This window comes from Danio aesculapii, chromosome 19 (assembly GCF_903798145.1).
Source record: "Danio aesculapii chromosome 19, fDanAes4.1, whole genome shotgun sequence".
NCBI lineage: Eukaryota > Metazoa > Chordata > Actinopteri > Cypriniformes > Danionidae > Danio > Danio aesculapii.
The window spans coordinates 38063285-38090303 of record NC_079453.1 but is presented as its reverse complement, the minus strand read 5'-3'; the positions used below and the strand labels follow the sequence as shown (position 1 = coordinate 38090303).

Genomic DNA, 27019 nt, shown 5'->3' with positions numbered 1-27019 from the left:
TGCTTATTCACCAACATCAAGTTTAGAGCTAGTATTGAACGATTCTCTAGTGTAATGTTTAAAGTAATGACAAAACAAGTGATTTTTGCTAAAATTTTAAGATTATAAGGCTGAATGGCATGAAATGTCATCAATCTGCAGATATTTCCCAGTATTTCTCAGTTGCAATCAGGATTTCACAATTATTAACCACCCGAAAAAGCCAGAGCAAAGCAAACACTACCAGTTTCTGTGGTATAAATACAGCACTACAAAGTACCAAAGAGAGAGATAGACTCAGCATGTCACTTATCTGTTTTATAATGATTTGTTTTGCTGTAGTTTGAAATGTATGCTGAGAAAATGCTGTTAACTAAGGGCTTATTTTGCCGTCTCTGTTGCCATCTTGTGGTGAAACGTCAACCGTCACTGTCTTTGGTCTGCTCAAGCTGATGGTGGCCGATGAACTAAATTAGATGCTCCGAAATTATAAATATTTTAAAATAGGCACTATCCTTATAAATAAACTGCATAGTTGCAATAAACAACTACATTCTCGACTAAAAAGCCACGAAAGTACATTATGTTGTCCAACAGCAGCAATAATTGTCAAACTGTAGAGTGTACTCTGCTTGTTTCTGTATGAGGGTGGAGTAATACACAAGGGTGAAGGGTTAAGAGGCAGTAGTGTTATTTGCAGAATATCACATGGCTATCAGCCAAGCAGATTTAAGAAGCAGACAGATCTGTTGTATAAATAAATACATAAATAAATAAACAATGTGCATATATTTTGACTGAAACTTCTAATATTTAATTATTTTAAGTAGTTTAATTCATCCATCCATCTGACTGTCTGTCCATCTATATTTTATTTTATGTATTATATGACATTAAATGTATGGGACTGGATGGCTGCATCATTCTGGGATTGTATTCTCAATGAAAAGTAAATGTTGGGACAGCCTTAGTGCCATAAAACACTGCCAGAAATCCACTCTCTAGGTCGGACTTCAGTGATGGTGTGTTGACTTCTAGTTAAAGAGATGAACAAAGTCCAGTCCAGCTGCTCCAGCATTCTCCCACCCCTCTCCAACTCCCCTTCTCTCCTAAGATCTCTGATTGCGGGGCACTCTGAAGGATTGCTGTCCTGGCGTAGTACGGCACGGCAGAGATCGATTTATCAAAGTGTCATGCCGAGGCGCTGTAGCCCCGTAGCAGCAAAACAACAGCGGAGGCAAAACAAACATTGGTTGACTCTGGAGGTGGTCTCTGCAGTCATGCTAAACAAGGTCAAAGCGTTCGCTCCTTTTTCATTTCACTACACCAATATGCTGGGAAACATTAAACAGATCCAAAAAGGCCCTGGTACAGGACTGAACATGCAGTGACCACAGAGAGAGATGTTGTGGTGAGTGCGTGAGACTCAGTAAAGTGTTTACAGTGTGTGCTATGGAACATTTTTGCATATACTGGAAATGGACGCAAGGCTGCATTAATGTAATTTACCTAAATTCACCTGTAACCTAATGCATTGTAAATCTGCTCAAGGAAAGAAACTACTGCTAATACTACTAATAAATTCATAAATTGTCTAAACATGGTCAATTGTTTTATTAAGAAAATAATTTTGTAATAAATAATCATTTGAATTGATGGTTGTGTGTTGGTCTTATAATTGTTCTTCATTCATACATACATTCATTCATTCATTTTCTTTTTGGCTTATCTAGCAACTTATCTAGCATATGCTTTACATCTAGCAGATGCCCTTCCACCCACAACCTATCACTGGGAAACACCCATACACACTCTCTTACACACATACACTTCAGCCAATTTAGCTTATTCATTTCACCGCATGTCTTTGGACTGTGGGGGAAACCAGAGCACGCGAACACGGTGAGAACATGCAAACTCCACACAGAAATGCCAACTGACCCAGCCGGGGCTTAAACCAGTGACCTTCTGCGCCACCGTGACGCCCCATAATTGTAATTATATGTTTTTTTTGGTTAAAAAATAATGCCTGTACAGCTGTTTGGTAAACACTTGCTTTTTATACACACTTTATGAATAAACGTTAACTTAACATTTAAATTATTTTAATTTATTTATTGCATTATGGTATTTATTATTTTATTTAGTTCTTGCAGTGGATACTAAATTATTTACACTATTTTCTATTGACATATTGTAGGTAGCAAGCACCTACAGTATTTAAATGGTAATACCACTACTACCACTACTGCTACTGCTACTACTACTACTACTAATAATAATAGTAATAATAATATTGAAAATTAAAAATAATAATAATAATAATAATAATAATAATTATTATTATTGTGTAAGAGATTTTTTTTTAATATAGAGTAGGCCAGTAATTTTAAATCATTGAAAACTCTCTCTCTCTCTCTCTCTCTCTCTCTCTCTCTCTCTCTCTCTCTCTCTCTCTCTCTCTCTCTCTCTCTCTCTCTCTATATATATATATATATATATATATATATATAGATTTTTTTTTTCAAGTCATTAAATAGTCTGAAAGCTTTTGTTCTGGACTGAAGACACTGTGTTATGAATGCAGACACAATTTTGGTTAAATATCCTGTGCTTTATTATATTTTTGGCTTTCGGGACAAATTATGTGCATTTGTAAGTAGAAAAGCAGAATATTAGAATCAAAATATCAGCACTTTCACATTTTAGGCTGACTGAAATACAGTAACTATTTCTGCCATAGATGGCGATAGATGGCGAAAAGTGACTTTACAAGTGAGTCACTTAAACAGACTACTGATTCATTCTGAAAGGAATCGAGCGATCTACTTTGTGGATCAGAAATTGAATCATTCACTTCACAACTGAATCAAAAATAGTGATTCATTTACCTTTTATGAATTAAATGCTTTCATGAATCACAGAATCACTTGAGTGAATAACGGAATCATTCACGATTGATTCAAGAACGCTGTGGAATTATATATGGAGGAGCATATTTAAAGAAAGAAATGTAAGTGTCAGCTTCTTATAACTTGTTTATTGAACTAATATTGTTCAGAATCGAGTTGTTTTAAGGTTTTGAGCTAATTCATCAATATAGTTAACGTGGGCAGTCGTGAGAAATATTGTGTCATATTGTGTTCGTGAACTCTCCTCACAGCAGATACGACAGCTATTACCTACAGTAGGTAATCAAGGTCTTACTAGGTATACTTGAAACACCCAGGCGTTGAGGCAAGTTGGAGCTAAACCCTGCAGGGCACCGGACCTCCAGGAACGAGATTGGTGACCCCTGACCTAGAAAGAGCTTGATTAGCTGGTTCAGGTGTGTTTAATTGTGGTTGGAAGTTAAATATGTCGGTGATCCAGGACCGAGTTTGGATGCTATAAGAGAGCATTGTTTTAAACAAAACCTTGTAAATTCTGATTAGAAGGGCAAAAAATGAGAAACGTGTCCCGTTTTATATTCACTTCTTAGCCTTAGTTCATTTAAAGGGATAGTTCAACCAAACATGTATCTGCTATTAACTCTCAGATGCAGGCGAGAGTAAGATGGGTTTTTTTCCCAGCAGAATATATATATATATATATATATATATATATATATATATATATATATATATATATATATATATATATATATATATATATATATATATATGTTTTTGTCTTGAAATCAGTCCTAATTAGTACTTTAATGTTTTAACTTAAACCGTGAAATCGATACTTACATTTGGGACACAATTTGTTAATGCTAGTAAAAAAAAATTACTTTTAGAGTATTAGACTTTTTAGAGTATATACTTTTAGTCATTTGTGCTAAAGGTATTACCATATAAAAGCAAATACAACTTTGAATGTTAATGAATTATTAAAGATTAACTATCATATAAACGTCACCTAAAATGAATACCGGTATGCTTTACAAGTATTTTCACGATCAGTTCAGTTTAAATAACTGCTATAAAAAAAAAAAAAACCTTATTGTAGTGTTAAACAAAAGGGCTGACATTTTCAGTCAATACCTTGGACATGTTGTAGGCCAGTGTAACATGGAGTATTTATGTTGAAAATAAATCACCTAATAAGTCTTCAAGTGTTTGGCGCTGTGATTATAAAATGTGCACCTCAGTTCCTGATGATACACTCAGGTTTTTATGACATGAATTGATCGATCTGAGCAATACATCTTGAATGGCTTGATGGTGAGTAAAAAGAAGCATATATAGGCCTACATTTTATATCCCTTTTATTGAACAGCAGTGTGGCGATTCTTGTCTACATTTTGTTCTTGTTTCTTGTTGGACGGAGAGTCTTGATATTTCATGGCTGAAGGAATCGCTTCATTTTTTCCCCCCTGCATTGCTCTCAGTGGTCTGAAATGACCTGAGTTTCATTCTTAATATTGTAGTGCTTCAAAGAAAAGACTTGAAACCGTAAAACCCCACAGAGCCATAAAAGAGTCTGTATCCAGAGGTCAAGTGCTTTTTCGCAATGGTTCATTCTGGCACAACCTCACACAAACCTTCCCATGGGATTGAGTACAAAAAAATGATGTATTGTTTCCTACCACGCTTTCTAGCTTTTCAAAACAAGTAAATCATTTCAGGTTTTATGCTAATCTGGGGCGGTTCGAATATGAGTCAAGTAAACAAGCTTGAGATGAATCCTAAAGATCCACAAACATCTCAGCTCCCAAATGAATCCCAGCCTTTTCTACTTAGCATCTTATTTTCCGATGCTTTCCAGCCTAAATATTGTGTGTCTTTTATCACACACCATGCCTTCTGAACACAGAGAGAGACGTCCTCCAAATCCTATACAGTCTGTTGCATTATCATTAAAAAAAACAAAGCTAAAAGTACAGAATATGGCCACTAGCCAAAGGCAGATTACCTGAATAGCACTGAACTGTTTTCCAGTTGTGTGCAACAAACCTTAGTTTGAAAAATCACCTCAGGTTTTTCCTTTCTCAAATGCATTTTCACTTATTTATTAACATTCTTTGCTGATAGGCAAAGCTTTCTGCCTTAAGAGATCCAAATCCCAGTTCTGCGCAAGAGTTATCCAATAAAAAAAGCCTTCACAGGTTATGCATACTGAATAAGGAAGTGTGTTTTTATACTTCGTGCATAATCATGATCCATGTTGAGCATATAGGATATTTGCATTAAGAGCTTTCGCATGTGTTTGCTTTGGCTAAATGCTTTAATTAATTGTGCATATGTGACATTCTGATCGAGCTTAGTTTTTCTTTAATCTTTGTGTAATCTCCATTCTGGGTTGATAACGTGATATAAGCAGACGTGTTGGGTTTTAGTTTGTTTTGCGGGCATGTTGGGTTTGTTTTCATGGAATTTGGGCTCTCGTGATATCAGATGTCCTCTAATTATACAATTCTAATGCTGTTTTAGTCACCTAACAAGATCACAAACATTCAAATTCATAAAAAAAAAAAAAAACGGTATTAGGTATCTATTATGGCTGCATGATATTGTACAATAACTGACATTGCGGTGTTTAGTTTGTCTGCGAGACATATTGCAATATGAATATCATTTCACAAGATGCCTTATAACTCAATTTGAAAAGAATTCATCCTTTACATCGATTGGGATAATTTTGTAGAGGAGTATTTGCATAAAATTCAATACAATTGAACAGAGACTAATTAATTTTATGGTTTTCTGTGGAATCTAACAGCTTTGAGGTACAGATATTCAGTAACAATATATAAACTAGCACTGTATAGTGTACAGTCTTCAATGTACAAATAATTAAAAACAATAATTTTTTGTTTAGGTGACATGGTGGCTCAGTGGTTAGTGCTGTCACCAAAAAGCAAGAAAGTCGCTGGTTCGAGTCCCAGCTGGGCCAATTGTCATTTCTATGTGGAGTTTGCATGTTCTCTCTGTGTTCGTGTGGGTTTCCTTTGGGTGCTCCAGTTTCCCCCACAGTCCAAAGACATGTGGTATAAATGAACTGGATGAACTAAAATTGGCCATATTGTATGAGTGTGTGTGTTAATAAGAATGTCTATGGATGTTTTTCAGCACTGGGTTGCGGCTGGAAGGGCATTCGCTGCATAAAGCATATGCTGGAATAGTTGGTGGTTCATTCCGCTGTGGCACCCCTGATAAATAAGGGACTAAGCTAAAGGAAAATGAATGAATGACAAAGTTTATTTTTGTTCATGTATCTAAGCTCTTGGTTTGCTTAAGTCTTACACAGCCACAGGTCTTAAAAACACATCCAAATGTAAATCTTTTACTCTATTTTAGGGTTGAGCTTTTGAACTGTGGTGCTGAACTTTGACAGTGCTGATCCTGCGATGTGACTATTGCAGATACACATGGCAATATAGATGCTGAAACATGTAATATTGTGCAGCCCTAGCATGCATTAGAATTGTTGTGGTTTCTGGTTTTGTTTCAGTGTTGTTGTTGTTTACATGAGTGCATTTAATGATTTCTTTATTATAGTATTCTTTATTTTTGGCTAACCAGGTCTCACAGAGGGTAGTATCAGTAAGACATTTGGCCGATATTAAAATGCTACTTAAATAGTTTGTTTGTTCGTTCGTTCATTCATTCACAAACACATTTGTCTATTTATTCCTTTATTTTTTATAATTAATTCAGGGATTATATATTTCTGCAAATTAGCTCAGGGAAGTGTGGATTGCTTCATTGTTTCAATAACTGTCAGTGTTTCATATAGCGCTTTAACTTATTTAAAATGTTTGCATTTTAGTCTAATATTTGTACCTGTTTCAGCTTCACTTTTGTAAGCAAAGATACTTATTGATAGTTTGAATTTGAAAATATTGAAAATTATAAATACATATTTATAAATGTTTATTTGTTATTCATAAATGTGCATTTATGTGTGAACATGCATATGCATATATTTATATTTCATTAGGATTAACCTTTTGAGATGTACCATCTCATTTTCGAAGGAGTCCCACAATTAAACAAAATCACATAATACACAAGAAGACAGAAACAAAACATAACATTAATAAAACAACAACTAACAACATAAACAACAACGTCCTTAGGATAAACAAAGATATCACTTTATTTTGTTGAATTTAAGTTACATTGCATCTACATGCCAGATAATTCTTATAGGATTATAAGTAAACTGTTAGGTTAGGGTTAGTGTAAATTGACATGTACTTAAATGTGTTGAAGGAGTAATATCAGAAGATATTAAGTAGACAGTCTACTAATACTCAAATGAGAATTAACTGGCAGGTGCAATGCAACATTTATTCAACAAAATGTGCAATAGGGACCATCAAAATAAACTCTTACCGAAACAAGTACAGTCCAAAATAAAATATGACAGCAGTGTTTTCTTTAACACCTTAAATGATGCAATAGATCGAATAGCAAGTAAATGATTCCAATCTATTGGACCCTTAAACATAAAAGCTCTTAAACATAAAAGCTTTTTTACTAAAAGATTTGTTTTTATAAATGAGGAACAAAAATAAGTTTGAACAGAATGTCTAACTTGATAAAAAAATTGCCATTTGGCTTATATCAAAATTAAAATCATTTATGTATTAAATTGTTTTAAAATTTCAATTTCAATTTTAAACATTTCCTAAAATTCATAAATTCTGTATTATTACAAATCAGCTTAAGATTCATTAGTAATTTAGCATATTATTAAAGCCAAAGCACTTATTTTTAACGCAAGCAAATTTGTCTGATAGTTTAGGCCTAAATTTAGCAATTTCCTTATTTATTGACAATCATTTCAAGCATTTGTTTAAAAATTTACATGTACTGTATATGAGCTTAATATTCAAATCATAAACGAAAATATTTTGCAAAACCTTACAGGCCATGGTTTCTTTTGAACATTGATTTAAGTCTCCCATTAAAATGATGAACTTCAGGGAGTAGTTGGGCCATGCTGTCAGGTCCTGTGTGACTGTAGCAGATATGTACGTTTCCTGGAGTGGATAGGATTAAAAAAGAGGAAATCAGAGAACATTACCGATTATTAAAGCAAGAAGGGACAATTAATTAAAAGTGGGGCTATGGACCTGTCCAGAACTTATAATTTAGGCCAGCCTTTTCACTGATGGATGGAGCCACACACAGTTATTAAAATTTCAGATCGAGTGCAATATTTTATAAGAGGTCGTTGACAAGTATGCAAAAGAGAAATGCAATTAATGCTGAGGAGTGCAGTCTGAGCTGCAGGCGATATGGAGTTATTAAAATTAGTCAAATTAATAACCAAGGATGGCATCATTTTTTTCCCTTTCTGTTGCTTTGCAGAGTTGCCGTGGAAACATCTTTTTGACCACAGAGAAAGTGGTGGAAATAGCAAGGGCAGCTGACAGTATTCACGCACTAGCTCGTATAATTTAATTGGCCCTTGAAATTGAATATTACCGCTTTACGGGTAAAAATAGATAAATATTACAGTGATTTTAGCTTGTCCTATTTATATTCACCACAAGTACACACTTACATAATTACATGGATGTTATAAGGGTTTTAATATGGAAGGCTTTTATTGTACTAACAAATGATTAAATGCCCTGTCAACTCAAACAACATATTAATTTATGCAAATGAATCCTTTGAAAGCACAGACAGAACTGGCATATGAACATATTCATCACGTCAGAAGGCTGTAAATCACAAAGCATTGTTTGCACACGTTGTTACTGATAAATAATTTTAAAATTCACATTTCTTATGTGTATACTGTATTTACAATAACCTTAAAAAGATTTTCCTTTACATTTTGAGAAAGAAATAACTATTGATTAAGAAACATTTTTCTTTAATGTCACACTCAGGCCATTGAAGATGATTTTGTCTTTAGTAGAATATTAAAGAAGACTTTTAGATTCAATTGTGTTTTTGTAATATGTAGAGTACCATTTGCTGACAATTCTGGAAGGAAACCTGCTGGATTAAAAGTAATATTGTTGTAAATAATTATTTGTTCGTTGTTTCGTTCACAGATAAATTTGTCTATTTATTCCTTTACTTTTTATAATTAATTCAGGGATTATATATTTCTGCAAATTAGCTCAGGGAAGTGTGGATTGCTTCATTGTTTCAATAATTGTCAGTGTTTCATATAGCACTTTAACTTATTTTAAATGTTTGTTTGCATTTTAGTCTAATATTTGAACTTTTTTCAGCTTCACTTTTGTTAGCAAAAATACTTATTGATAGTTTGAATTTGAGTTAAAAATATAAATAAATGTTTATAAATGTTTATTTGTTATTTATAAATGTGTTTTTGTGTAAATACGCATATGCATATATTTGTATTTCATTAGGATTAACCCCTTGAGATTCCCCACAATTAAAACCCTATCAACTCAAACAACATATTAATTTATGCAAATGAATCCTTTGAAAGCACAGACCAAACTGCCATATGAACATATTCATCACGTGAGAAGGCTGTAAATCACAAAGCATTGTTTGCACACGTTGTTACTGATAAATCATTTTAAAATTCACATTTCTTGTGTGTATTCTGTATATACAATAACCTTAAAAAGATTTTCTTTTACATTTTGAAAAAGAAATAACTATTGAATAAGAAACTTTTTTCTTTAATGTCACACTCAGGTCATTGAAGATGACTTTTTTCTTTAGTAGAATATTAAAGAAGATTTTTAGATTCAATTGGGGTTTTATAATATGTAGAGTACCATTTGCTGACAATTCTGGAATGAAACCTGCTGGATTAAAAGTAATAATGTAAATAATAGGGCTGAACAATAAATCTTTCTGCAATTATATTGCAATATGTGCGTGTGCAATATTCACATTACAATATATGCAATGTTGAGTTTTGATTATAGTTGACCAGAAACCACAGGTCAAAACACATGACATTTGTGGAGTCACTGCAGTATTTAAAGCATCTGCTTGTGTTTTGAAGGCTTGTGACTGTGAAAAGAGTTAAAAGCATTTTAATAGCACATAAAAAAGTTTAATTTTATTATTAAATTTTTATGAAATGTATTATTTATTATTAAAAGACTAATTTTATTGAATTATTTATATGATGAAGACTGTGCAATGGTATTTGTTTGATTATTCAATTTCTGTACCTGATTAATGTTAGAACTCCTCTGCAAAATCATCCCAATCAATCTAAATGAATGACTTTTCAAGTAGAGCTATTTAAGTCATCTGGTGAAATTGTATATTGCAAAATATATTGCAGAGAAAAAAATACAGCAATGTCAACTTTTTCCAATATCGTTCAACCCAGGTAGTTCTTACATAGATCACAAAATTTACTCACCACTTTCTCACCCTCAGTTGGTTCCAAATCTTTATGGGTTTCTTTTTTCTCTTGAACACGAACGAAGATATTTTGAAAAAGGTCAGAAACCTAAAACCATGTAATTCCACAGTTGTGAAAGCAAATACTACGGAACCCAATGGTTACAGTTTCTCAGCATATTTCAAAATCACTTATTTTGTGTTCAAGAGAAAAAGGAATCTCAAACAGATTCGTGACAAGTGAAGTGGGCTGAACAATTTTTCGTGTAAGCATCAATATCGCAATGTGTGCATCTGCAATAATCACATCACAGGATTAGAGTATTTATTAAAGGTGCTGGATGTAAGTTTTTGACTCTTCTAAAGCCTAAAAAACCATACTATGTTTGCAGCTATTTAAGAAACATGCCTTGTTTTGGTAATTTTAACCTGCCCAATGCCAGTTTAGCCAATTATATTTCAGCACCCCGGGTTGCCTTGGTGGAAAACCGCATATTTCATTCATTCATTCAAAAATGCTCTGAAAGCATGCGTCTGTGACCGAAATGTGACCTCCGGAGAACAGTAGCAGACTTCGAAATGAGACACATATTCAGTTCCACATGAGGTTATTAATAAATAATATAAATATTATGAATGTAAACATTAGGTAAGCAGGTTACATTGTAACAATGTGTACTAACAACACGCTGCGTGACAAGATACGCAGTGATAAGCAATTTGGTTGTTTGCACCAGACGAAATTTAAATACGATAGAAATTTAAATACAGCTATTCAGAGGCACAGAAAATGCACTCACTCACGAAATGGTAAGGTTAATAATAATAAGGTTAATACATATTAACCCTCTTTAACATCATTAAATGTACATGCTGAATCACTCATATGTGTTTATCTCAAGTTCAATTTCAAATGGTTTATTTCGTTTTCAAGATCTGAGGTGAACTATCTGCTGCTGCTGCTTTCAGTAGTATGGTTAAAAATTTCATGTAAAATGGCATTCAAACTCACATTATAAGTATTTAACACTGAATAAAGCACATGAGGCGTACCTGAGGTGATCATTGTCAGTTTTCTGTTCACCTGTGAGAAATAGAAGCCGTTTCTAATATATCAATTCAGGTGTTGGTTAGGGCAAAAACTCCTGTTAATATGGAAAATATTCCTACTAACTGGTGCCGTTGCTTTTATTTAGAACACGGTTTAAATCACTCGCTCCTGTCCTCAATCTGGCAACCTGCGCTTGCATTTGTTTTGATCCAGGAATGCAATACCTAGTTCAACCACTGGCTGTCAAACGTACATACTGCACCTTTAAACGTTAAAATATAGTGTGAAATATTTGTTTAGTTTTTCAAGTATTTATACAATGACGACTATGCTATTTTGCCTTTGATTGTTGAATTTCTCTACTTAAACTGCTTTATAGTTTTCTGGGGAGTCTAACAGTATTTATTTCGTTTTGATTGTCATTTATTATCATTTATTCATTTATAGAAAAAACTTAATCATCCCAGTCAATCTGAATGAATAAAATTTTTCCAAGTAGACTTCTGTACATATCATCTGGTGAAATTATATTCATATCGCAAGATATTATATATATATATATATATATATATATATAGTGCATAACAAAATTTAGCAATGTCAAATTTTTCCAATATCGTGCAGCCCTAAAGTGAAGGTTGAGTAAATTATGTCAGTTTTGAGTGAACTGTCCCTTTAAAACTTTGGTGTATAAGCAGGAACCATGGGTATTAATTTTGCTAGTATATATTAATGCGACCCTCAAAGTGCTGGTTGCCATTGACTTGCATTTTATGAGTCCACAAGAACCACAGTTTCAACAAACCAAAAAAATCTTTAACGTTATACTGAAGGAACAATGCACTTACATCTTGAATTGCCTGAGGGTAAATAAATTAGCTCTGCATTTTCATTTTTGGGCGAGCTTTCCCTTTAAATCTTTTAGCTTGATAAAAGCATGGATTTTGAATGTTTTATAACTGGTTTGTCATTTGAACACAGTATTAACTCAAAGATTTTTTTCCTGCTATAATAAATTATTCTCTTTTTCTCCTCTCCACAGCTCAAAACTGCAGTCACACGCTACACAGTCCAAATGGGACAATAGAAAGCCCCGGATACCCGTATGGATATCCCAACTACGCCAACTGCACATGGGTGATTGTGGCACAGGAACACAACCGGATACAGTTGGTATTTCAAGGCTTTGCCTTAGAGGAGGACTTTGACATCCTTTCAGTCTACGATGGGCAACCCAGTCCTACAAACTTACGGACACGGTAAATACAGTGCCTTTTATTATACTCTATGTGTAAATGCCAGATCAAATCTCTTGGAATTGCTTGCAGACATTCCTTGGCTAACCGTATTAACTGTGTGCGTGAACTTTAGATTTACTTAAGTGTCCCAAAACTGGTTTAAAGCACACTGAAAGAAGTGAAAAATTTATTTTAGGTTTGCATCTAATGTTTTGAGCATTGACATCCACAAATTGATTTAGCGCTTTTGACTTTTGTCGCTGTCATGAGTTTGAATTCCTCTCTTTTATACTCTGAAAATGTGAAGAAAATAAAAGGATTTGGGGCCCTAGGGATTGAGCTGAGCTGATATCCTCAAGGGGAGAGTCCTTGGGGCCTTGGCCTGTTTTCCATTCGAAAAACTAGCATTTTGAAAAGCTTGCCTACATTCATAGATCACTTCTGAGATGGCACTTTTTTCCTGATGAAATGAGTTCTATAGAAAACACTGCAGAACTTTCCACCCTTTTTATGCCATTTTGATTTATTTAATAATGTGTGTGAATGTGTGTGTGGGAAATGATGTACGCAAGGACACATTCAAGAGTTTTTATTAAATAATTGTTTTGCCATTTCAAGATTCAAGGACAGCTTCCTACTCGACCACACGTTTCCATGGTGTTGTATGAATGCTAACCTTGTTCAGCATGGGTGGTTTACCCTACCGGTGTAATATTGGTGTCATCTGAACTCCACTCATTGTAGAAATCAAAAAGACATTGAGAATATTCCAAATAGGTTACTGTTTGTTTGTTAGACCAGTGAGATGTGATAAAGTTTGTTGATCTATCTATCTATCTATCTATCTATCTATCTATCTATCTATCTATCTATCTATCTATCTATCTATCTATCTATCTATCTATCTATCTATCTATCTATCTATCTATCTGTCTGTCTGTCTGTCTGTCTGTCTGTCTGTCTGTCTGTCTGTCTGTCTGTCTGTCTGTCTGTCTGTCTGTCTGTCTGTCTGTCTGTCTGTCTGTCTGTCTGTCTGTCTGTCTGTCTGTCAAAATTGTTGCAAGGATATGTATGTTACGAAACCCCATGGTTATGAATAATTTCGGGCTTGACTGTATATGTTTTATTATACAAGTCTTAAAAAGCCTGTCATGCTTTATAAAAAGTAAAATCAAACGAAATGATGAATTAATTGATAAGTAAAACGAAGAGTGGAACAATGGCTGCCGAGAACATTGCTTTGCCAATACAGGAATAAATACAATTTAAAAAAATTTGAAAGTGGACTACAAAACCCCATCTTATGTTTGCGAGTATATATATTCTAGCAATATCCAAAATACATTTTATTAGTCAAAATTATCCAGTTTTTTAAAAAATCATAAGAAAATGAAGTAAAGATCCTGTTCCATGAAGATATTTTGTCATTTTTGTACTATAGATAAATAAATTGAAACTCAGTCTTTTTCCATGTCCACACTAATATGTTCTTGTTTAAAACGCATATTTTTCTCTCCGTTTTGACCTTCTGTCGGCATTTTTAGGAAGCATAAACGTATCTTTTTGAAACCACTGTCTAAAGTAGATTAATTTGAAAGTGGCATTTTCGTTTGGCAGTGTGGACTGTGAAAACGGTGGAGAAAACGTGATGCATTTTAGTCATGTGACACAGTCATGTGACCAATTCAGCTAAAATGATGGTCGACACTGTAAAGCAGATGTTTTGAATGTTGTCCTTTTTGACAGCTTTATTAAAGATTAATATCAGTTTGTATATGCTTCATATTGCCTCTCTTTAAAGTCACAGAACATGTACTGGGAGCTAATGTTCAGCAGTGGAAGATGACAACATGTTGCAGCAACATTTCAAAGAGACAGAAAGTAAATAAATGGCATACGGATATTCATTCATTCATTAATTTTATTTCAGCTTAGTCCCTGTTATTCATCAGGGGTCACCACAGCGGAATGAACCGCCAACTTATCCAGCATATGTTTTAAACAACGGATGCCCTTCCAGCTGCAACCCAGTACTGGGAAACATCCATCCACACTCATTCACACTCATACACTATGTCCAATTTAGTTTATTCAATTCGCCTATAGCGCTTGTCTTTGGACTGTGGGGGAAACCGGATCATCCGGAGGAAATCCACGTGAACATGGGGAGAACATGCAAACTCCACACAGAATTCACCAGCATGGGCCCACCATACTATGATCTAGACTTTGTTGTAGGGATGAAAGCGGTGTTAAGGGATCAGTGGGATGAAGGGAAAGGGAAGTTAGAGGATAAGCAGTGAACACAGGTAGGTAGGTTGATCCGTCAACCCACAATGATGCCCAGAGACTCAGAGTGGGGGTACCGTCTCTGTAATATTTTGGTAGAATGATTAGACCCCCCGATTCAACCTAGGAGTGAAGAGAGTGTTATAGGATTGGTAATGGGAAGCAAGGAAATAGAGGGAGGGAGAGTTGGTTCGAGAGAACGAGAGGAACAGTGCTAGAAAGCTGGTCTGCCTTTAATAAGTTTTTAGGGAGTAGGTGATTGGTTAAGGAGACAAAGTGAGACATGGTTCCACTGCCGAACCTTTGTTAACAAGTTAACTCCATATGCCAACTGGCCCAGCCAGGACTCAACCAGGTGACAGTGCTAACCACTGAGCCCCCGTGTCATCCCTGGCATGTGGATATGACGTAGGTAAAACAGTGTCTTGTGTCTGTGAGCATACGCAGTATATAAACAAAAGCATTTTCAGTTGTTTTAGTGTGTATGAGGGAAAGAACTGAAAATGATAGTGTGGACATGGAGTGTTTTTCAAATTTATACAGATTAGTGTAGATTTAGCCTTTGATTAGTGATGTTTCTCAATGTTTAGATTTTATTTCAATTTTAGATTTTCAAATAGTTGTGTCTTGGTCAAATATTGCCAATCCACATCAATGGAAAGCAATCCACATCAATGGAAATCCAAAGCAATGGAAAGCCTATGTATTCAGCTTTCGGTTGAAATTCTTAGTTTCTGATTAAAATCTTAGCTTAAAAAATTTTACAATTGATTTGTTCCAAGGTCACATATATTGAAACAGTAATGTTAGATCATCTATAGATCATAATTGGCCTTATATTGTATATGCAACATCGGTTGCACTTGCATTTTAACCTTGATGAAACCAAGTCAAATATTCAAGAAACATGCAAATGCATTAAAGGATTGCACATATTACTGGAACAGCTAAATTTAAATGCATTTAGAAATGAAAGATCTTCAATGTTTTATGAAGCTGGACCAATGTCTTTGTGTGAGATCATTGAAGGCCACGTGAAAAGTCTCAAACACCATCCCTTCCATGTGCTAACTGAGTTAATGACACTTTTTTTATTCCTTTGGTATCAGAAGACACTTCATTGGCTGACTCTGACATCCCATTATCTTTTTCTTTGTTCACTCTCAGTGTCCAGTGAGTCATTGTGAACCATTGGCAGATATTACTGTCCGTCTGCTATCATACATCTCTAGTTTGAAAGGGTTTACTCAAATACATTCATGATTTAACTCATTTTCGCCCCAAAGTCTTTGCCCTTAGCACACAGAATACCACATTATCCCTCCTAATTTCTGTTGAATCAGTTCTCAGCTGTAAGGTAATCGCTCTAGAGATTATTTGGTTTGAGAGCTGATTTAAATAAGTGCCGTTTTATCCACCCAGTTATTAATTTGGATCTGAGTCTGTTTGCTTGTTGTAGTGGGTGGATTTTGAATGTATTGTGTGAAGAATATGACTGTACAAAGGCCTCTGACTCAGCATGTGATATTTGCCATACACTTTTGCCATTGTTCTACTTTGAATCTTAGTCAGGGCTGTTTGCTGGTATTTGTTCTTTAGCAGGTGTGTGATATCATGAAACCCACACTTTTATGCTTGTATTAACAGGTTTTTAGTCTCCCATTACATAAAGAATTTGCATGTCTGTGTTGTTATTTTAGAAGTTAGGATTTATTTTTTATTATATACTTTTTTAGGTTTTAAGTCATTTTGGTAGGTGCTTTTGTTCTTTATTCAACATTTTATATGAATTTCAGTTGATTGACATACTTCTAGTTGTTGTTAACATTTTCATCTTAGATTTTAGAAATTACTTTGTAGTTTAAAAATAATTATTTTTACATTTTTTTACTTATGAATTTATTATTAATGATTTATTAATATGCATGTAAACTATAAAATGTATTTGTCTTGCTTGTTTAAACTACTTATTAAAAATGAGCTGAAAGATTACAATTATTAGCAAGGTTGTAGTTTATTAGAAGTTTTTTTGGACCACTTAATTGTTTTATGTTCAATCCATTTTAATTTATAAAAACAGTTAATTTAATCAATTAGTGTTGGGACAACATGAAAGAATTGTGTAAAACCCAGCATTTTTATAGGGGTGTCAAAATTAATTGTTTCTTCGGTGCACAGACAATTCGGTATCAGTTTAGTAAGAGATAGTAAGCGGTAATTACGTTCTGACGTCATTTATCTCATATGCAATACATTGCAATAGTTTACTATGGCAAGGGGGGCGAGCGCAAGTACTTAAAATGCTCCAACTACTTAAAAAAACGCAGAAACTCTGCACACGTTAACTCTCCTCTCAGCTGTTACAATGATACTTGTGGATCCAGACACAATGTCTGCAGAGCAAGTTTACTCCACCGCGTCTATCATGGATCAGCTGTGATTGCCGCTGCTGTTTTTCAGTGTCACTCTTCAGTGAACAGCGCCAAAGCATTAGAGCCAATCGCAGCCCTTTCTGTTAAGCACGTGAACAATCGTAGGTGTTTAACAACTCGCTCGACAGTGCTTAAAAAGCAAGTGGGATAATATTTACATTTGTTTATTTGCTATAAATGCTCACGTTGTTCTGTGCATGTACTTGAGTTTTGATGCATTTAAAAAGTGTGTTTTCTTTGAGCAGGTAAATTTAAAGGTACAGTTCATAAATCTGACTGCTTGTATTAAAGGACAAAATTAATTCAGAAAATTCATTTATTTTCTACTCGGCTTAGTCCCTTTATTAATCCGGGGTCACAGCGGAATGAACCACCAACTTATGCAGCATATGTTTTACGCAGCATATGCCCATCCATCCAGCTCGATACACACTCATTCACACACATACACTACGGACAATTTAGCCTACCCAATTCACTTGTACCACATGTCTTTGGACTGTGGGAGAAACCGGAGCATCCGGAGGAAACCCACGCGAACGCAGGGAGCACATGCAAACTCCACACAGAAACGCCAACTGACTCAGCCGAGGCTCGAACCAGCGACCTTCTTGCTGTGAGGCGACAGCACTACCTACTGCGCCACTGCGTCGCCTTAATCGCCTTAAAAGACAAAATTGTATTACAAATTAGATATAAATATAATTTAAATATAAATTATTAATTTTTAATACAAGAATTCTTGTGCTGTGAATTAAAATATAAAATTGTGTATGGAAAGCATCGTCAATGCACTGCGATGCACAGAGATATCGAATTGAACCGAATCATAACCGAACCGAACCAAACCGTGAGACCTGTGTAGGCTCACACAATCCTCATCACAAAAACATTGCAAGAATTAGATGCTTTGATCCCAGTGAGGACTTAAAGAAACATGTTCATGGTTTTATCAGCAGCAGGGTGGATTACTGTAATGGACTCCTCACTGGCCTTTCCAAAAAAGACAGTCCGACAGTTGCAGCTCATCCAGAGCGCTACTGCCAGGACACCTGTCCTCAGATCTTTGCACTGGCTTCCAGTTACATTCAGAATAGATTTTAAAGTATTACTTGTCTACAAATCACTAAATGGTCTAGGACCTCAATACATTACAGATATGCTCACTGAATACAATCCTATCAGATCAAGTAAATTAGGAATTCCAAGAGTTCATTCAAAGCAGGGTGAGTGCACCTTCAAGTACTATGCTCCCTGCTGCTGGAACCAGCTTCCAAAAATGGTCAGATGTGCTCCAACGTTAGGTACATTCAAATCAAGACTGAAAACACATCTGTTTAGCTGTGCCTTTACTGAATGAGCCCTGTGCTACATCTGACATATCGCACTATTATAACTTGCTTTCTTTTTTCATTCCTTTAAAAGATGTTTTAACACTTTTTAATCATTTTAATTCTAATAATAAGTTTTATTTTCTTGTTTCTTTTATTCTTGTTTATGTAAAGCACTTTAAGTTACCATTGTGTATGAAATGTGCTATATAAATAAACTTGCCTTGCCTTTATTTAGTTACACATCACATTCTTATAAGTAATGTGTTTTAATAAAACATTTCAAATAATTTTAAGAATGTGAATTTAGGATTTGGACAAAAAAGAAACCAAATAATTAAGATGAAAATGTAAACAAAAAAATATTTATTTTATTTTGTAAATAATGACTTTAATAATGATTATTTATTGCTGTAACAATAGTGTACTGCATTTTCTTAACCCTTAAATTGGATGCAATAACATAATACAATAAGTTTAAAGGAAATACAATATCAGATATTAGATATAATCTCTGGAAATGCTTTAACCTGAAGATGACATCCCTGACGTTTCCATTTCAGTATCTGCCACACTAATTGGTGCTGTGCAACAGCTGCTTGCGGAGGCATCTGTGGGCCATTTTATTTATTTATATTATGCTGTCATGGGAGTGATGGGTATGTAATGTATGGATATGTTGTTTAGACCATGGCTTGAGGACACACCGGTTTTCATGCGGATGTTTCCACCCGTATATAGCTTTCGTATAATTGAAGCTTCCACTGCAGCGATGATCTACTTTCCCGCAGGATTTAGTTCCAACGCACCTGTTTGCAATTTGCGATAGAGCTAAAAAGCTAAAAAAATCATTATTAACTGGTTTAGATGTTTGTTGGAAGTAAAGTTAAACTCTGCAGGAAGCCGGAGCAGAGTTGAGCTAAAACATTTACACTCCATATGAGACAGAAACTGAGCTTTGGCTTAGACCCATCAGATTACAAAGGTTTTACCAAACTACAGCAATCACCTGCATGAAGCTCACAGACTGCTGCTTTGAAATGGATAGTTCAGCCCCAAAATATGATTGATTCATCATTATATTGTTCTATGAGCTTTTCTACTGAGAAACAAATTTACATTTTGAAAAGTGATTTTCCTTTCATGCCAAACATGATTAGAATGTTAAATAAAGATCATGATCCATTAAGATATTTTGATTAGTAAAAAGCTAAACACTTTATATAGACACCTTTAAAGTGGATTTTTCCAATATTTAGATTTTTCTGATCCCTTAGATTCCAGATTTTTAAAATAGTTTTATTTCAGCCAAATATTGGCCGATCGTAACTAATTATAAATAAATGAATGGCTTATTTATTTGGCTTCCAGATGATGTAAAAATCTCATTAAAAAAATTTAATGAGTGTACATGAGTGGTTCTGTGGTCCAGGGTCACATTTGATACTAAAGTACAAAGTATGATGATATTAATGTGTAATGCGTTTCTTTCAAAGTAAATTCAATTTGACTAAATAAACTGAATTTGATGCAAGAGCATTATAGTAAATTTCAGTACATCTGCTAGTCTACAGAGGTTCGTGTTTGTACAAACATTTGCCATTAGTTATATCCCGCAAAGTCATCAATTTGGAGTTGTACCAATAAAGGTAATTTGTAATGCCTTGTGAATCAATGCTCCCGAGGCTCAGTTGCCATCTTGAAGATCAGAGATGCCCAAACTAGTGTCTGCAGGCCAAAGTTGGCCCACGGTAACCTTTGATTTGGCTCGCCATGCCTTCTTCTTTAGAGATTATTATTTCAAATGTAATGTAACCTTATATTTGTTTGTTTTTTTGTTAAGCTACAAAAACGCTATCTGAATGTTTCAATGAATATTATGTAAATTAACCAGATTTAGTTTAAAATGTACATACGATGGAGAGAGGACAATGCAAAGACTTTGGTAAGCGAATCAAGGCTTGACTAGTGTATTCAGCATTGAACTCCACTGTGTTATAAATGTAAATAATTATGTTTTTATTGCAACAAGTTCTAATTAAAAAGGTGTGTTAGTTAAAATGATTCAAAATAATTCTTTCTATTTATTTTTTAATATAATGAAATGAAATAGGAAATAACCCATGCCAATTTTAATGTAACATATTTTGGTATATTTATCTATGGCCCATGGCTATCAATGATATTTGGATTTTGGCCCTTTATACAAAAAGGTTGGCCACCTCTGTTGTAGATAAACTAGTTACTGCAACAACAACAACAACAAAAACAACAACAACAACAAAATATGTAACTGATTGCAAAAATCTGGCAGTGCATATACAGTACTTTTCTGATCTGTTCACACCATGTGCACTGCAGGCTGATCCTTGCATACCAATAAATGTTGAAGTTTTCTTTGGGCTTATAAAAAATCTCCCCCACACTCTTTAAGCCTGAACTGTTGATACAAGGCAGCATGGACCCATGATTTCATGTAGTTTACACACAATTCTAATCCTACCATCTACATGTCACAGCCAAAATCAAGACTTCTCAAACCGGACAAACTTTTTACAATGTTTTCTTGTCCAATTTTGGTCAGTTTGTTTCTTGTCCAATTTTAGCCTCAGTTGACACAAGTGTGGTCTTCTACTATGATCCATCTGCTTCATGGTTCAATGTGTTCAGAGATGCTATCCTGCATGCCTAGAATATCACAAGTGGTTATTTGAGTTACTGTTGCCTTTCTCTCAGATCAAGCATTCTTCTCAGACCCACGGTATTGCATCAACAAAGCATTTTTGCCCACAGAACTGCCTTTTAGACATTTTTCTTTCAATCCCAGAGACGGATGTGTGTGAAAATCTCAGTAGATCAGCAGTTTGAAAAAAATAAAAAATAAAGAAGCAACAACTATCACACGTTCAAAGTTAATGCTCGGCTTGAACATCAACAGGTCATCTTGATCATGGATGAGTTGATGCCATGTGCTTTGCTAATTCAGTGATTGTCTCACGGTTCAAGAGAATTTAATAGGGTTAAGTCGATAGACGATGCCATTGTTTTTTGCGATGGCCGATAGACATGAGCCGGCATCGCGATCCTCCGCCCCCACCCCCGTTGCAGCAGCAACCCCCTCGCGAAGAATACACACGGCCCTGTTTACACTAATATGTCTTAGTTTTAAAATGGCATTTTAGAACGAAACGATCAACGTCCAAACTGGCATTTAATTTAGCATTTCTGAAAAGATCTCCCTCTATACTGCTGATCACGTGACCAGACACACACTCTGTCATGCAATGCAGTGTATGCCAGTGGTTTCCAACCTTTTTTTGCCTGAGACCCTCAACATTTAAGGATATTATCGCTCATATAAGTAAGGATGACAAAAATGTTGTTTTCAAAAAAAAATGGTATGCTTATTACTATATCTAGAGATGTTTATCCACAAATAGTAGCTTAATGTAAAATACAAAACATCAGTAGTCCATTTGTAAGTGAAAAGCGCAAGCCTTTGACCTTTAAATTGGCCCTATATTAGATGCCAATTAGTTGCCGATTTTTTTAAACGTTTTTTGTCAGTTGTTGTGACGTCCCTCATCTCATTTTTGGTGTGTGTCAATTCGCTCAAAAATGCTCTGGTCTTGTGTCTGTATTGGGAATGAGTCCTCTGCAAATGTCTTATTAATTTGGTTGTCTCATGCATTCATTAGTAAGAACTTTGGCACAGATAATAAACTGTGGATGGGTCAGGGACCCTTTGCTTCGAGAAAATGAAATAAAACCATATTTCAGGTAACTATCTTGGTATTTCCTGCATTTCGTGTTTCCAGTATTGCAAGCGCTGTGAACCGAAATGTTTAGAGCTTCCGCACCTGGGTCCAGTATGCTTGGGTCATTAGTATTAACTGCTGAAGGCGAGTCTTTTTTTGTGGGGGACGAATTACAAATTTGTCCATTTTTTGGTCAGATAAAATGTTCTAAGGCAACATGATCATTTTCCTAATTGTCCACTGCTAAAAAATGTTAAAAATATGGGACCCCCCTGTTGGGAACCGGTGGTGTAGGCTATGCGCGCGCCTGACTCTGAGCTCCAGCAGTCACCCCAAAGAGCAGTGCAGTTCAGTTTATCAAGGATGTACCGCTGGATCGCGTCTCACTATAGTTGTTAAACATGATATTTAATTAATCTTGTCTCTATCTAAGGACTCTTCGGTCTTTTCTATCAGGTAACATGTCATAGTGTCAGTACACTGCTTCAATCTTTCGCTTTCATGTGTGTACCAAGTTTGTCATCGCCATTATAACGACACAGATCACTCTGCCTAATCATGCCAGAGTCCCGTGGAAAAAAGTGATTGACAGATGGTAATTTGTGTGTAACTTATCTTTTTTATGAATTGGTTATGGGTAGACCCACACGCAATCTGTGTGCGCATAATTCCGCAGATTTTTAACCCATCATTGATTGTGTTTATTTACTTGTGTATGTCTAAATTTATATTTGTTCAGTTTTAAATTAATTACAGTAATATTATTGACTAATATGAAAGTCCCAAACCAACAAGCCAGTGGCGAAGAACAAAACTTCACCTCTTGACGAAAGTGAAGGAAAAAATCCTCAAGTAAAGCCAGGCTCAGTTGGGCATGACCATTTTTTTTTTTGGCCAAACTTCTTGTGCAGGGCTGCAATCTTGACACTAGAGGCTGGAGAACGCTGGATGACCATCGTGGAGAAGCTACAGGCGTGAATAGGTCACCGGTGGGTGTTTAGGCTGGCCCACGGGATCAATGCAGAGATTCGTCTGTCACTGGGGTCTTTTAGGAATCAGTCTCATTTTCTCCACTCCTCGAGACAAACACATTTTCATCGTGCATTATTGTCATTGGTGTATAATTTGATGACTAAAAAGTACTCTAAATATAAAAATAGGCACTCAAAGTGGCAAAACTATTTTGTAAGGGCTGATTTTTTGGCAAAAGCTCAATGTTTGTCTTTGAACTGTGATGGTTCTCTAAGCTTAAACTTTAGTGCCTTCAACAAGTGACAAGCAATGCACAAAAGAAAAAATCCCCTAATACCTTTTATTGAAGAGTTGGTGGTGTGTATGTGCCTTGTGTGTAGTGCCAGGTGAGGAGGGTGGCCACTTTGTTTAATTGATCTTATTTATTTGTTTAACTCCAGGGCAGTACTTTCTCTGATATATGTGTGGCTCCCTGGCCAGCCTTTATAAAAAAGCAAGCCTCCGACCAATCCCATTAAATCAGACTCCTGTTCCTGCAATGAGTCTTATCCTCAACCATCACTTAGTGCATTGCATGTAAGCAATGAACTCTGCCTAGCTCTGTTTTTGGATGCACTCCATATAAAAAAAGAAAACATGTACATTACTGGATTCTTTTACAGATTTGTTGTGAAAGAGCTAATTCGAAGTGCTGTCTGCGATGCTCATCATCAATAATTGCTACTTGCCAGATTCAATTCCATATAAATCCTCACCTGCAGTGAGTCCAAGAAAACAGTCTTTTTCAGTAATAACTTGGCTTTTGATGCGACGCCTGCCACATAAATGCTGAAAATTCAAACACATTTCATTAAAATTTTCTGTTAAAAGCCTTAGATTGCGTAATGCTGTAATTTATTGTGTCCTTAATGGCATTTGAAGGAGCTGATTAGAGTCGTATGTGAAAACAAGCTGCTGTTGGAGGCTCATGAACTAATACTCGCCTTTGAAATGATCACTAGAGGAGTACACAGACCTCGGTTAGTGCACTTGAAAAAGGAAATTAGGTAGGTGTTCATGGGCTCAGTTGCTTTTGGTGCTCACGTGCTTGTGCTCACCATCTCAGTTTCTGGTGTTTTTAGGAAGCTACTGTCCCCAAATGTTATAAAACCGGAAAATCTATTGGGTTGTTGTCTCCATATGAACTGATTTGAAATAGAGACTGATAAATGTCGTATTTGATTTATACCAATGAGCAGTTTCAAAGGAGTTTTGCGAAGCTTCAAGACCTTTGACCTACGTTACATTGTGGTGGGCCTCAAAATGGGAGGGATTTGGATCCTATTTTATGATCAGGAAATTAAAAAATGACTTATTGTCTTTATATCACCCCAATATGACTATGGACACAGTATACCTGCACACAGTCCTGTCCAAACAGCTATGATTTTCATCAAAGGTGCCCTATTAAGTAGTTTTTTGGGGCATGTGTGAAGTTACAACATAACTATGGGGCAAAACACATCTTTGGGGCTTGAAAATGAAAACTTTTGAAAGTTGGCAGCCTACACGATAGTTTATCTTAAAATTACTACCAACTATAATTTTTATTTGTAATTTGTATCAAATTAACCTTCTGAGTAATTTAAGTTAGATTGCTTTAAGCTTAAACTAAAAATTAAGTTAGAACCATGATTGACTTATCAATGACATAAAGACATTAGCTATGTTTCCATCCACCTATTTTTATGCGCATTTTGGATATACGCATAAAAACTCGGTTGATAAAATCGCCAAGATGCGCATACATTTTGAAAATGTGCATAAATAAACATATGTGCATAGCTCAGTAGGATTAAATTTTAAATTAATAAGAAAAATGTGCATAAACTACGATGGAAACACTTTTACCAATCAAATTCCAGTATGCACGTTAAAAAAGGTAATGTGATTTTGTTATTAGAGATCATGTGGTGATAAAATGTGGATTGACAAACCAGCAGGCTGACCGTACTGTAAAACCATTTGCCTTAAGCATTTCAGTATTAGTGGTATTATATTAATAATGACCTCCAGAATTGTAAAGAGCATCTGTTCTCTGCGTCTCTTCATCAACTTCAATGCCACCATACGTTCATTGCGTGTCAGCATTGTCTTCTGAGGCGCAGGTCATTTATGAAATGAAGAAACTTCTTCCACCTCAATAAATTCCATTTTTATTTTTGATATTTGGCGTCCGTTAATCAGAAAGTGAAGATTTCATTCTCTTTGACTCGTTGGATGGAAACGCTGCTTTATCAGCATGCCTTTTATGTGGAATTGCAGTTTTGCGAATACATTTAATTAGTTTTTTGGATGGAAACATGACTATTATCATGACTTCTTGATTCTGTACTAGAGCTGCACGATTCTGGCTAAAATGAGAATCGAGATTTTTTTATTTTATTTTTTGGTTAATAAAGATCATGATTTTTTTACGATTCTGTAGATGTAAAATAAAGCTTAACATGAGTCGGCAATTATTATTGTTTTTTCTCAAACATATGGTAAAACAAAAATAAAAATATTATGTGTAGGTCTACTGGTGTCTATAAATAATTCTATTCTACTTATAATAATTCTGATGTTGAATTATGTTTGAGATATAGGCCTATGCTTGCAATCTGTCATCGACAACATTATTAGTTCATTTAATTCACTGGTAAAATCAACATTATATAGGCTAGAGTAGTTATACTGACACTGTAAACATTTATTTTCATGCACAACTGTGTGTTCGCTATAAAAGAAAAAAACCTATCAAATGCTTGTCACAATCATAACTCTAAAATGCAATATGATCATTTAAATGATGTGCACGGTTTCTGTTTCATTTTCATTGCTAAGTGCTGTTCATACTTCGCACGCGGCTCTCAAACGATCACTCTGTGCCACAAACTGAATATTATTTACAACTTTACCTGTTACTTACAGCCTATGCAGGTTCTGTTCTCTAAAGTTGACACGTGTGCGTCTATCAGTAAGTAGGTTGCGCGCCCGCCCACTCTGTGATAACAGCTCACGGTCAGCAGCTCACATCACGTGTGATTTCCCGGCCGCGATTACAGCATTATATAAAGACAAAAATGACATTTTTAGGTGAATTATACCTTATAAATACAGTATGTGACCCGAGATTGCGATCTTTTTTTCGATTAATTGTGCAGCTTTGTTCTATACTAATCTTTATACTTTATACTTAGCTGCCGTGTGTAATATAGTAGTTGTAGTTACCTTTCCAGATTCATGTGAAAGAGGATTATTTTAAATGCTTTTTTTTAATTTAGAAATTTTTTAATTTTCACTCAATGGTAGTGATCTTATGAATCCACAAACCATATGTCTATACAATTCTTATCACTTATCTTTTTAAATACATTTGATAATAAGAAGGAATATGCAAGCTTTTAACAAAACAAAAAAGCAAGACCCGATAAACTGAATCCGATAATTCAATTAAATTCATGTTATTTCTATAGCGCTTTTACAATGTAGATTGTGTCAAAGCAGCTGAACATAGAAGTTCTAAAAAATTGAAACCGTGTCAGTCCAGTTTTCAGAGTTGAAGTTCAATTTAGTTCAGTTCAGTGTGGTTTAATTTTCACTGCTGAAAGTCCAAACACTGAAGAGCAAATCCATCAATGTGCAGCTCCACATGT

The 27019-nt window shown here is 35.1% G+C and overlaps 1 protein-coding gene across 1 annotated transcript in view; it reads left to right on the top strand.

Moving 5' to 3' along the window:
* Positions 1-27019, top strand: part of csmd2 (CUB and Sushi multiple domains 2) — a 543350-nt gene that overhangs the window by 26803 nt on the left and 489528 nt on the right. Inside the window, exon 2 of the mRNA XM_056479194.1 lies at positions 12365-12581. Within this exon, the coding sequence (XP_056335169.1) occupies positions 12365-12581 (217 nt within the window). The remainder of the gene's footprint in view (positions 1-12364; positions 12582-27019) is intronic.